Source organism: Electrophorus electricus, chromosome 2 (assembly GCF_041902795.1).
Source record: "Electrophorus electricus isolate QZ-2024a chromosome 2, ASM4190279v1, whole genome shotgun sequence".
In the NCBI taxonomy this organism is placed as follows: domain Eukaryota; kingdom Metazoa; phylum Chordata; class Actinopteri; order Gymnotiformes; family Gymnotidae; genus Electrophorus; species Electrophorus electricus.
This window is the reverse complement of record NC_137498.1, coordinates 3,420,001-3,433,560: the sequence shown is the minus strand read 5'-3', so window position 1 is coordinate 3,433,560 and position 13,560 is coordinate 3,420,001. Positions and strand designations below refer to the sequence as shown.

At 42.8% G+C, this 13,560-nt stretch overlaps 1 protein-coding gene across 3 annotated transcripts in view; it reads right to left on the bottom strand.

The window, feature by feature from the left end:
• Positions 1 to 922: 922 nt before the first annotated feature.
• Positions 923 to 13,560, bottom strand: part of lin28b (lin-28 homolog B (C. elegans)) — a 29,952-nt gene continuing 17,314 nt past the window's right edge. For all 3 annotated transcript variants that reach the window (XM_035529465.2, XM_081695412.1, XM_081695411.1), the window contains one exon: positions 923 to 7,807. In XM_035529465.2, coding sequence (XP_035385358.1) covers positions 7,516 to 7,807 — 292 coding nt within the window. In that variant the 3' untranslated portion in view covers positions 923 to 7,515. The remainder of the gene's footprint in view (positions 7,808 to 13,560) is intronic.

Genomic DNA, 13,560 nt, shown 5'->3' with positions numbered 1-13,560 from the left:
ACTCTCAGTTGTGGGTCACACCAAAGAGAGTGACCAGCAGACATCACGGTCACTTCACTCATCATCGTAGGGTTTTTTTTTCATCACAGAACTTATCAATCTTGTTATTATTCATCAAATTCAATGACATATTTTTCCTTTTAAACCCCCAGTCCCTCTTCAAACGTCCTCTGTGGGCCTGTATCTTTTCTTCCAGAGTGCCTCTTGGCTGAAGGCGGTGGAGCTCACAGATACTGACCCCTGGTGGGTGACCTGTGTAATTACGCTTAAATAAATAAATAGTGACAATAAGTAAATAGTGTAAATAACTTTTTAACAGCAGCATTTTGACTAATTTTGCTTTGCACTTTAGACCCGCGAGACGTAGCTCGACCCATCGGCTGATGGACCAGGCAGGCAGTTGCTGATGTTAAAAATCAGTTTAACAGAATAAAGATTTGTAATGAGGAGTTAAATAAATCATTCATAAGCTTCTTTTTGTACTGATGCACTTTATGTGTGGTGTTTGTTTGTCTGGTACATTTCGGGGCCTTTGGGAGCGGAAGTCTAGTCGTGATGGCTGTGAGATACAGAATACAGATAAACAAAACAGGTTTGGCTTCTTTCTAAAGGTTACCGGTTGTTTTTATAATCTGCCAATGTGTAGACATTTTTTTCTACAACCAGTCATGGGTAAAACCCGTAATGATTGTTTTGACATTTAAAAATAACAATTATAAAACCCACTATATATTATGAGGGTTTTTTTCTTATTTGTAAAACTTTTACCTTTTTGTTATTTTTGGAGAAAAAATCTTTTAACCGCGAGGAATTCAAACTTCGTCACAGATTTAAAAATCTATTAAAACAAGATAAAGGCAAAACGTTACCGTTTTCTCTCACATGGAGACGGTAGCAGTTACAAACGACAACATTATGGCGATTACATTATATCAGGTTTAATTTCAATGAGATGGAACAGTTAAACACGCTCAAAACCAAAAAAATCCAAATGTTCACATACCAAACGGGTAGAACAGATAATGAGGTTACAGTGAGAGAGAATCATTTAACATAAATGTCTAAAGAGACGACCAGTGGTCTGACTGAATCGAGGGTGAAGGCAGCTATGGGCACCGACAGAAGACGTATAATCCTGTTACGACTTCATGGAGCGTAATAAAACGCACAACTAAGATACATTTTCCCTGTGCGTTAACAAAAAGCGCATTGTCGATTCATTTCCGTTATTCTGTCATCACTTTATCCAGATCGGTGTACATCAAAACGCCGGTCAGCCTTTTTGATTCCAACATTCATCCGTTAATCAGGTTTTGTTCGTGATATATAAGGCAGAAGACAGTAATCAAGTGTTTGCCACAACAGAAGATTAATCCTAATTCTAATCCCAACATCTGTCATGTAGACCGAGGTATACGCACACACGCAAAAAACCCACCAACTCTTCATGTCTGTGGGGGGCGGGCGAAACATTTGGACATGATTTCTGTTCATCTTTTGAGTTGGTCCTGGGTTTTCCTTAAATTCAATACTTCCAGTGTTATAACATGGACACGCTAAGATTGCAACAACAACACATTTAAATTAGAACATTATTAAAAGAAAATCTCACCCGTGTTCAACCGAGGAGTCGAGCCACTGATTTCTTACTCTCAAAACTTTCTTTTAATTTTTCCCCAAAATATTTTTATTTTATTCAAAACCTATTTCAGGTTTATATTTGGTCTCAGCCCGGAGTCCCCACGACGAGACACAGGCCTCAGTAGTTAACAGAACCACGCGTGTTCGCACACTTGGGTCAGTGTACCACCTGCCAACACCTTCAACAGCCATACTGGAGCATTTGACAATAAAAACAAGAATCTTACACAAATGTGAACAGACTATTAGTACAAAACTACTCATTTCTTGTTCAATATTAATGTCACAACAAAAAATAAAAACCAAAACAAACCCAAAAACCCACAGCTGTTTACAAGAGAAGAGGTCACCATCTTTTCCCCACAATTCTGTGTTTTTTCCCTTTTTTTTTTAAAGGCCACCTAAGATTATGAACTGTATCCATAGTAACGAGCATCCATGGTCTAGCATCAGTACTGTGAGACTATAACACACAGAAAAAACAATCATATTTTCCTCAGCCCAACACAGTTTGTTTAAAACAGTCTTAGTATATTTATCTGCAGTGTAGAATAATACTTTTGAAACCTTAAAAAAATTAAGAGGCAGTTTGAAGAATGAGAGATTGTAAAATTCTATCATTAAATATTGTAGTCAGGGCTTTGAGAGAGCCCTCCTGCTAGGGTACAGAGACACTGACCCATGTCGGCGTCTGAAGCGCCTCCTTACTGCGGTAAAGCACCGGGGACGATCTCAAGGTGGAATCTCGGCGCTCTGTCTGTTTTTGTCCTCTTGCGGACACGTCCCTGGTTGTCTTCGGCGTCGGCGCTGACCCCACGTCAGCCACGCAGGTCGCACGGGGTCAGAGGTGAACAGAGCTAATGAGGTAGCCTTTGGCTGTAAACAAAATGTTTAAAAAAAAAGAAAGAAAAAGAAAAAAAAAATCCTGAAAAAAACCCCAAAACAAAACAAAAAAACATAATGCACTCACTCAATGCAGAGAAAAGGAAAAAAAACATGGATCTTTTTCAGAAAACCACAAGAAAAACAACTACGTGTAACTCAAAGAGGTAGTTACTAACAGGTCGGTACGCGAGTGTGTGTGTGTTCAAAACAGTTTTGCGGAGTAAGTGGTGAGTTCTTCCCGAAAGAATAACATCAGTTTATTTGCTTCGTTCCCTGAGAGGTCGTCATCCTGAGAGCACACGTGGGTAAAAGCGTAAAAAAATATCTAAATTGGTGCCTTCTGACAGGATAAGAGTCCTGACCACTGACAGAATAAGAGTCCTGACCACTGACAGAATAAGAGTCCTGGTCTGTGCTATTTTCATGATTTGGTCTACTGCCATTTTCTTTTCTCTCAGATTTTATATTATACACACACACACACACACACACACACACACACACACACACACACACACACAGAGAGTCACAAATCTGCAATAGACATCAATGTTGAACCCCTTAACACAACTTGCCATAGCCTCTCGCCCGGGGCAGGACCAACACACTGCACGTGGCACATGCGTAATCCCCCGGTCTTTGGTACTTACAACCGCTACCAAAATAAATTCACTCGTCTACTTCCAAACCTTCCAGGGTGTATTCGACACAGCCGAATGATTTGTCAACACACAAGATTTAAAAAAAAAAAAGAAGCTTTGCCAAGCAACCAGTCAGGAAGAGACGCACGTGGTTGCTAGGCAGTTCTCTTCTTTCTTCTTCACATTCAATAAGGTCAGAGAAGAGCCGTCCCGTCCCGAGACAAGGAACGGGAGCCAGCTCAATACACAAGAATACCCCCCCCCACACACACACACACATCCCACAGCAAACACTACTCTGCTCACAAGAGAGGAGGGTTTAAAAATGGCCAAGAGATAACGAGGGACAATCTAACAGATTTGGGTTAGACAATTAAAGATGCGGTAAGAGGTTTGGACTGTGGCATTTTAGGACTGTTTTGCACTAACCCCAAAAGTCTACCTCATCGGAACGTTGGTTTTCCGTATTTTAACATATACCTCATGTTTAGATGAGGGAGATGCCAAAAGGTGAAGTTTTCAACAAATATAGTGAACTGTAGGCTTATTTAAAGGTACAGTCCATGGAGCTGCTCTGGGCTGTTGAAATCACAGTGAAAGTGACCAAGTCAGATTTGCTGACTGATAAACAATCAATTACAGTAGCGGTTGCTCAGAAGTTAAGGTACTTGACTTGTAATTGTAAGGTTGCCAGTTCAAGCAGCTGTTGGGCCGCTGAGCAAGACCCTTAACTCTCAGTTGTGTTCAGACATAACTTTGGATAAAAGTGTCATTTAAATGCCTAGAATGTATGAGAGGAAAATGAACATGTTTGTTGTACAGTATAGAGCACCTCAGTTAAGATATTAAGACCAGTGGAAAGCAAGTGTGGCTAGTGAGTTAGCTAACGTCAACCGTCCTGCAGTAACTTCTGCCTTGTTTGTTCACTTTGAGACCCTAATCAGTCGCTGTCCTAATTAACAAATAATCCATAAAGAAGGATTCCAGTTGCCTGACCTTAACCATCTGTGCGTTTTCACACGATCAGGTGTAGCATTCACACAGAGCCAAAATCACAAGATCACAGACTCAGGAAAAGGGAGCAACGGCAGTTTCTGCGGATACACACGACGGATTTTACTTTTTTTTTGGTCGATACTTAGCCCCAATCGGCGCACGCCAGCGTTCCGAATTCAGAGAAACGTTTACGCGTCAGAAGCGTCATCGGAGCCACTTACTGGCCACTCGGATATTGCCGAGGGTTGGCATCTGGATTGAGGTGCAGAGGAGGTTCGGGATGCGGAGATTATCCCATATCCTGGTTCGGGATATGGAGATTATGGAGATAATTGAGAGAACATGTATTATGGAGATTACGGAGATTACGGAGATTACAGATATTAGCGTCAAGGCCGTTTGATTTTTCTAAATGGACATGTCCCAGTCTTGTGAGATGATCACATTCACATGTTGGGGCAGGTCTGTCGGGGCATGTCTGCCAAGCTTCGGGACACTGATTCTTACGTGTGTCTCCCAGTAATGACATCACTCTCGTTCCTGTCTGAGAAACCTTACTCGTGGTAAGATCCTACAGCCAGTAAAGACCTTCCATGCCAACGCCATGGGTTCACACCGAGCAGCGCTGCAGAGCTACGATTTCGTAGAAACCCGAAGCAAAACTCTGTCTGCCTTCCGTTCTCGAGAGGTGTGACGTCTCTGAAAAGTCTGAAGGGGTTACAGAGGTGACGCTGGCCTGACATAAGCATGAAATACCGTGCGACTAATAACCACCGTGGTAATCGTTAGCTCTGTTGACTACTTTCTTTAGTCGTTCAATGAATCGATTCATTATTTCTTGTTCAGAAGGAGACGATGATTTTGTTTCGCGATCTTGGGCTAATCTTCCGTTACAAGAGAGGCATGTTTAGGTTAGAAATCAAAAGAACAATTGGGGGTTTCTTGGCGGAGTCTATGAGGTCTGACGAAGCCTCTTCTTCTGCCAACACGACATTCCTCTACGACATCGAATACGTGAGCTTCGGAATTACATCAATATTCTTTTCCTGACAAAACGGGCCACTTTGCTATGGAATTCCGAGGCCAAAAGCTCAGATCTTACAAGAACCTTTTCGACAGTCCGGTATATTCCGTTCCATTGTGGTGTGTGGAAGAACTCTCCTCTGGGTCGCCGAGGCGAAACCGCTGCCTGGGAAACAGGCGATCGTTCTGAACGTTCTGCTGCCTCTTCCATTGGAAAAGCCCCTGAAAGCCTTCAGTCACACACACACTTTCCATGGGTGCATTTAATGCACACACCCCTCTCTTGCTGAAGACATTCTTGCTAGATTTGCATCCGCCTCGCTAATCAATAAAGAAATCTTATCACCAATTGCCTTTTATTAGCGGCGTTATTCGAGTCATTGATTAGCTGGTGGAACAAGGACTTCAGGTGAGATGCTACGGCGGGCCCTCAGCTCAAGGAACACCAGTGCGGCTCAGAGTGGTTGCGGAAAGCTTCCCAGAGCTCTAGACGGATGGAGGCCTAGCGTGAGTCAGCAAAACGGATAAGAGTGAGTCAGCAAAATGGGTAAGAGTGAGTCAGCAAAATGGAGCACGTGACTAAGCGGCCTCGCTCTGAAAACACCACCACCATCACTCTGAAAACACCACCACCATCACTCTGATGTTTTAAGTGCTTTCGTCTCAACACCTGAGTCACCAACATCCTGTATGAGGCCTCAGTTAGCTCCAGATCGCCACGGCGTCCAACGTTTTGCCAAACGTCGGGAACGGCGCAGGACTGTTGAGTTGGAAGTATCTGTCTTTCACAGTAATTGTGCGATATTATCCGTCATTTTGCACAAGAGTGCTTCTCCGAAGCCGTACAGTGGCGATTCCACAAACGCATTAAAATTCAAAACGCCAAATTCTTCCTTAAAATAGAGGGAAGGAAAAATACTGTGAGGGGTTGCATTTGGGTTAATCCGTTTAGTTTTTCCTTAATGAAATGCCGCCTTTTTCTCTTTTCTTACTCGTGTACAGCCAGCACCCGGGACGAGCTTTCGGGAAGGACGCGATGTCATAACGCGCGACGGCCCTGACGACTCTGCGTCATGGCAGTGAATAAAAGCTCACATTTACAGCCGAGAGACGCCAAACCCGCGCCTCCGACGACACTCCGCAGGGCCGTGCTTCCAGACGTTGCCTCCGCGCCATCGTAGCTACGGCTCCCGTGTTTCCGACGCCGTTTCTGAATCGGCTTAGTCTGGTTACGGAATGACATGGTCAGGGGGGGGTGGGTTGGAGACAGGGCTCTGCTCCGCCCCCTTTGCATGGTTTGTTGAGTCGCTGAATAAACTCTATTTAGACATAAACTCTCTTTTAAGAGGCACTGGGGTGAGACGGCGTCGCTGCACCCACAGGGGCCAGAAGACGAGCTCGGGAAAAGGGTCAGACTGAAGAGGTCAGACACCCGCGTGAGCCGTCGAGGGGCTGCAGCAGTACCGGGTAGGTTTGAGTCCATGACTGTCTGACCAAAACCAAAATCAACAAAAACAAACCAAAAAAAAACCCCACCTTAGCACTGTACAATGCGTCAGTCACCTACCTATATATATTGTTTTCATATACTTAAAACTTGATACTTTTTCATAAAATCTTAAAACACATATATTAATGCCTTACATTATTGTTTTGTTTTTTTTATGTAGTACTGTCAGTCACTAGACAGGAAACAAACGGAACCTAGACTACGGATATAATGCCTTTAAATATAAGAACGGTTTAGTCCAGCCTAAAAGAGATCGGCAGATATACGGCGTTATACGGCGCTCCGAACAGAAGGTTCGGATGAACACACGCATCCAGCATCTCCAAGCTCACGTGCACCAGCACACACACACACACACACACACACACCGTGTTTCAGTTAGAGGGTTCTGAGCAGCTGTTGGTTAACTGGAGGACACATAGCTGTAATCACGAAGGTTTATGATGTCACAGAGGCTCGTGACATCATAAACATGGCGTCATTCCGTGCAACTGGTTTCTGACTCTTTTTGGTAACAGAGTGGAATGAAATAAAACACATTCTCAGTAAGAGTGGACTGACGAAAGTAAACCGATGAAGACCACGAGGTCGATTACAGCTCACATTCAGCTCAGTCTCCATTTTCTCTGACTACAGTTTTGATTATTTGAGACAGCAACACACACACACACACACACACACACAGATCCAAAGACCGTTGCCATAGCTGCACAGGAAGAGAGGACCTCCCTTGTTACTCAAGCGTGTGAGGTAGACAATGCCAGGTCCAGGCTCTCTCAGAATGAGGTGAAAGGTCAAAGTTCAGAGGTGAGCTTGCAGTCAATCTCGAGGTTTCCTCCAGCGCTGGGCGTGAGCGCCCCGTCGAGGTGGCTCGTCCGGAGGAGGAGAGGGGCGCTCTTGGGGGAACGAACCGAACCGACCCCCACCCTCCTGGGGCTGGGTGGATGCAGCGCAGGGTGGGGGCTCCTGAGAACTGGAAGGTGACTCCGCCCCCTTGTGGGGGCATTGGGACACCATGTGCATTACACTCTGACAGTAGTGGCATTTCTTTGGCTGAGGTGGCAGGCCGCACTCTTTAGCATGGTGGTCCAGGCCTCCACAGTTGTAACACCTAAACACACACACACACACACACACACACAGAGAGAAAGTAAAGAATGAGTATGTTTAAAATAATACTTTGACCTATGACCCCAACATGCCATGAGCCCAGCCAATCGCCATTAGAAACAGGACGTCGTCGTGACGTCACTGCGTGTGCTATTGTCACCATCCTGAAGTGATTTTAAATCTTTACGTAAAGTGAAGTAAAACCATCAACTTTGACCCAGGGATATTTACTGGGCAAAACCTGTTACTAGGGTTGGGTACCGAGATCCAGTTGGAATGCGTCACTGGTTCCTGTGTGAATGTTGCACATGGTGTCTACAGCGTCTACGATCAAATCACACTGCGGATCCTGGTACCTCCTTTCTGTGCGACTTAAAGGGGTAGTTGGGAGAACGACGTTTACACGATTTTTCCCCAGCTGGACGTGGTGGAGATACGTCCGGAGTGCAACTTCTGCTTTAGATTAGAACAAAAGCTATCAGCTGATAACGCTGCTAACACACACTACCCACCATGTGGACATGTGAAAAAAAAACCTCACAAGGCTGGGAGACCTTTATTAAGACCTGCTTGTGGTCTGAGCAGGATGCGAGAAGATTTGGGTATGCCATACCGGGCAATGAGGGTCAGTGAGAGGCAATTCTATATTAAATACTCCATTTAATAAACAAAACAAAATGACACTTTTTACGTAGCTAGTTAGCTGCTTTGATCAGTCATAAAAACACAGGCCAGACAGATATGACATAAACCACAGTGACATTATAGATGCGACATAAACCATACAAGTCTTTGACCCGTTCAGGAACTCGGACCGCCGTCACAGATCTGACCAGCACGCTGCAAGCCTGGCGTTTGTCCACCAGGGGGCGGCGGAACTCCGTTCACCGGTTCGTCCAAGCTTGCTGTCGCATGAACCCCATCCGTCACTCATCACCGGGGCGGTGTGTTACTAAGGAGCCCGCGGTTGCTACGGCGGAGGGGCGGGGGGGGCGGGGGGGGGTCTAAATATAGACCGTCGGATTTCACGGTGCGGCAAAGACCCCGACGGACGTATCATACAGCGTTAATGTTAATTTGGTAATTAATATTGACATATTAACCGGAAAGGAATATATAAAATATTCAATTTTAATAAAAGTACGACCTACATTTTGATGAAAAATAGATCATGTGCGGTAACAATAACTCACATTTAAATACGAGGTGCTGGCTAGCATTTAGAGCATACTGTTCATTTTTACATTACTGCTGTTGTTTATAGGCTAATGACATTTGTTCGATACCAAAGTGTTTTTATGAACCTTTTTAAATTTAATTAATTGCATAAAGGTATTTCTGTAATTAGTCAAATGTAATTTTCCAATCAATTGTGGGGCCTCATTCAGACTGAATGTTCTTCATACCATTTTATTATATTTTAAGCAACACTGTTTTATACACGGAAGCTTTTTCTTTGTTAGTTCTCCATAAAAGCTCATTTCTAAGGTTCAAGGAATTGAATGAGAAGAACTTCAAGCTGATTTCACAAGAAAACACACAAATGTTTGATAACCAACAAATTAAATAATCATTAAAACATTTAATATGACTGAAAGAATAAAAAACAATTAAAAGTATTTCATTTTTAAACAAGAAGCTGCGTGTAAACTTTACTCATCTGTGCAAACTGGACAAACGGTCAGTCCTTTTTTCTTAAATAAGTTTTTAATTATATATGTGGGGACATCACATATTTTATCTTATAACCTGCAACACAGAGATTATTAATTGTTATAACAAGCAAAACCATTCTGATAGCTCTTTTAATAGGCCGTTTAAACCGAGGCAAAACTTATAATATGATGTTCACTATCTGCAGCAATTTTTAAAAATCCAGCAAATTAGAGGTTAGTCTCCTCCAGGTTTATTTCAAATATAGTTAGATCACCAATTTTATTTTAGTTTGGATGTTGAACTTCAAAAGGGGGGATATGGGATTCATTTTTGGAAAATAATAAGAGAAAATGATGTTCAGATTTTACCACATTCCGATTATGGAAACAGCTAATGTTAAGTGCAAATTAATATATGACCCTATCCTGTTTTCTGGTTGTTTCTTTGTCTCATCTTGTGCGGAATACTTATAAAAACTGGAAAACCGAAGATTTATAATTATGTTTCTGATCTGATAATGTTTAAGTTGATGTTGAATATCCAGCCCTGTTTAAAACGTCTGCTGGACAGATGAGTCACTTTCACAGTTAGACAGTTAGATGTAGCGGATAATGGCATTGCATCATTTATGTAGTTTGACTTTTTATCCTGAAATGAAACAATGTTGTCGTATAATCTACCCAATAAAAAAAAAATCAACCGAATTAGTTACTAAAGAAATACTAAAGAAATCTTTCGAACAGTTTTGACCGGAACGGTTGACTGCACCGTTGCGGAGTAACTGGGAATTCTTCCATAAGAGAAGCAGACATGGCGGTAGGGCAGAAGAGATTTCTCCAGGCAGCTGGGATCAGGGATCAGTCCTGCAATTACTGAGTGAGGTTTTCGCTCTCTCTTTCACCGTTTCCAGATCAGTGCCGCCGGTCACAGAATGCATTCAGCCCCAGATGACAACGTTTTACGTTAACCCCATAACATGCCCACTCTCAGCAGGGCTGAAACCATGGCAACCATTCCTAGAGTACAGACAGTTTCTCCTAATTTAGAACAAACGGCATCTAATCATGATCTATTCTGTAGAAATGTATTGTGCTTAAATTGAACTATTGTAATGCTATTCCTAATGTTAATAATAACTAATATTACTATATAATATTACTATTACAGTCTAACTAATATTACTATTACATATGAAAGTGTGTGTGTCTATGTGTGAGAGAGAGAGAGAGAGAGAGAGAGAGAGAGAGAGCGAGAGAGAGAGAGAGACAGAGAGAGACCATGCTTTGATGGTTGTGTGTGTGTGTGTGCATGTGTGTGTATGTGTGTGTGTGTTACCCCTTTAGTCTTTTCTACCTAAACGCAGACATAATCAAGTCCAAACCCAAGAGGCATTAACAAGGTTCGCCGTGTGGTCCGTTACAATACAGGGAGAACAAACCAGTCGGCTCACTTCCTCACTGCTACAGCAACAGGAACCGGGCCAGAACTGGCAGAACTGCACGGACACGTTATTCCAACACTTATTACGGGAATCTCTAGGATAGCTATGAATGATTCTGTCCATTCCTGTAGAATAATGTCATAGTGTCAAAAACCATCAAAGCAACTTTGATAAAGTGAACATTTGTTTACTGAGCAAGTCTTTGCCTATGGTTCGGCACACACATACCAAGCGTTACATCTGCAGCATGGGACAGTTGTTTAAATATTATTCCTTACTAAAGCATTCCTTAAAAGGAAGATATTTTTGTTAAAACATGAAAAAACGCGCACCAAAATCCGATGACATGAGTCAGTCATCTGTTTGACTTGTCACATAAAGTTCCTGATTTTCATACCGGTTTGATCGGAATGTGTTTTACCGTGGTGTGTAACGCCAGTCACGCCAATTTAGCTTTGTTGATTTCAAATGACTTTGTGTGTGTGTGTGTGTGTGTGTGTGTGTGTGTGTGTGTGTGTGTAGGGGGGGCCTTTTCTAACAGTCCGCAGGGCTTCCCAAGCATGGTGCTAAGCAGATGTATCAAAGGAACATAGGCTTGTGATCGCCAGCCAATCACAGTGCTCTGAATACTCACACTTCTCCCACATCACTGAAAACAACAAAAAATAAATCACCAGCTAAGAATTATTCGGAATTCCTGGTGCGAGTCCTAAATGGTGGTCAGAGAGTCTTCCCGAGGTCGGTTCCTTGTTGCGGGCGTACACGCCACTGCGCAACATTCTATATTTACTTCCTCACGTCACAAATACGTTTCGGTTAAACGTCTCCTTCACGTGCGAACAATCCTAAAGAAAAAGGCTCCAAAACAGGATCTTAGTGTGGTTTCCACGTGTCAGAGTCCACACTGTAGGACGGGTATTAATGCAGAAGGGCTTCTAATTCTATGCTACAAAGATCTTTTTTTTTCCAGTTTCACAAAAAATAACAAATGTCACACACTTCGTAAGGTTAGTTGCTGATATATATATTTTTTATTCTATTAAACTATTAAAGGTCAGAACACCTCCACAGTGCAACCCAATTAAACCATAGTTTACAACAGGACAAACACACACACACACATCACCCTAATGGATGAAGTGAGTAGCTTCTCATTTGTTAAACAACCATGTCGAAAGACACATCCTGTGGTCGTGGAAAAGATGTTAATCTGTTTCAGAAGGGTGCAATTATTGGCATGCATCAAGCAGAGAAAACATCGAAGGAGACTGCTGAAACTACTAAAATCGGGTTAAGAACTGTCCAATGCATTATTAAAAAGTGGAAGCACAGTGGGGAAACTTCATCTTCCAGGAAGGAACGTGGTCAGAAAAAAATGTTGAATGATCGTGATTGATGATCACTTAAATGTGTGGTGAAATCAAATCGTAGAAAAACAACAGTAGAACTCAGGGATATGTTTAATAGTGAAAGTAAGAGCATTTCCACACGCACAATGCGACGGGAACTCAAGGGATTGGGACTAAGCAGCTGTGTAGCCTTAAGAAAACCACTCGTCAGTGAGGCTGACCGGCAAAAACGGCTTCAGTTTACTAGGGAGCATAACGATTGGACTCTGGAGCAATGGAAGAAGGTCATGTGGTCTGAGGAGTCCAGATTTACCCTGTTCCAGAGTGATGGGAGCATCAGGGTAAGAAGAGAGGCGGCTAAAGTGATGTACCCATCATGCCTAGTGCCTGCCGTACAAGCCTGTGGGGGCAGTGCTATGATCTGGGGTTGCTGCAGTTGGTCAGGTCTAGGTTCAGCAACATTATGTGCCCAAAGAATGAGGTCAGCTGACTACCTGAATATACTGAACGACCAGGTTATTCCATCAATGGATTTTTTCTTCCCTGATGGCACGGGCATATTCCAAGATGACAGTGCCAGGATTCATCGGCTCAAATTGTGAAAGAGTGATTCAGGGAGCAAGAGACGTCATTTTCACACATGGATTGGCCACCACAAAGTCCAGACCTGAATCCCATTGAGAATGTTTTGGATGTGCTGGAGAAGACTTTGCACAGTGGTCCCAATCTCCCATCGTCAATACAAGATCTTGGGGGAAAAATTGATGCAACTCTGGACAGAAATAAATGTGACATTGCAGAAGCTCGTGGAAACAATGCCACAGCGAATGCGTGCCATAATCAAAGCTAAAGGTAGTCCAACGAAATATTAGCCTTTTTTTTTGGCCAGGCAGTGTGTCATTTTTATATATATATATATATATATATATATATATATATATATATATATATATATATATATATATATATATATATATATATATATATATATATATATATATATATATACGCGTGCTTAAAAATAGCTTTAATGCAACTGCCTGAAAGCCTTATTCAACTGATAATCATTCTGTAATATCGCCATGGCAACTGGCACCAGGCGATCGACTGAATCAATGACTTCTCCTAAACAGCACGCCAACGGCTAGCTCAAACTGAAACCGCACGCGCGCTCTGTTGAAAGAAAGAGAGGACCGGTAAGATGATACCGAATAAACGCTCTTAAACGCCCTGTAAACCCACCAATAAAACACGACCGAATGTACGAACCCATATAGGCAGCTGGGTTACGCTCTGCTCTGTGTGTGT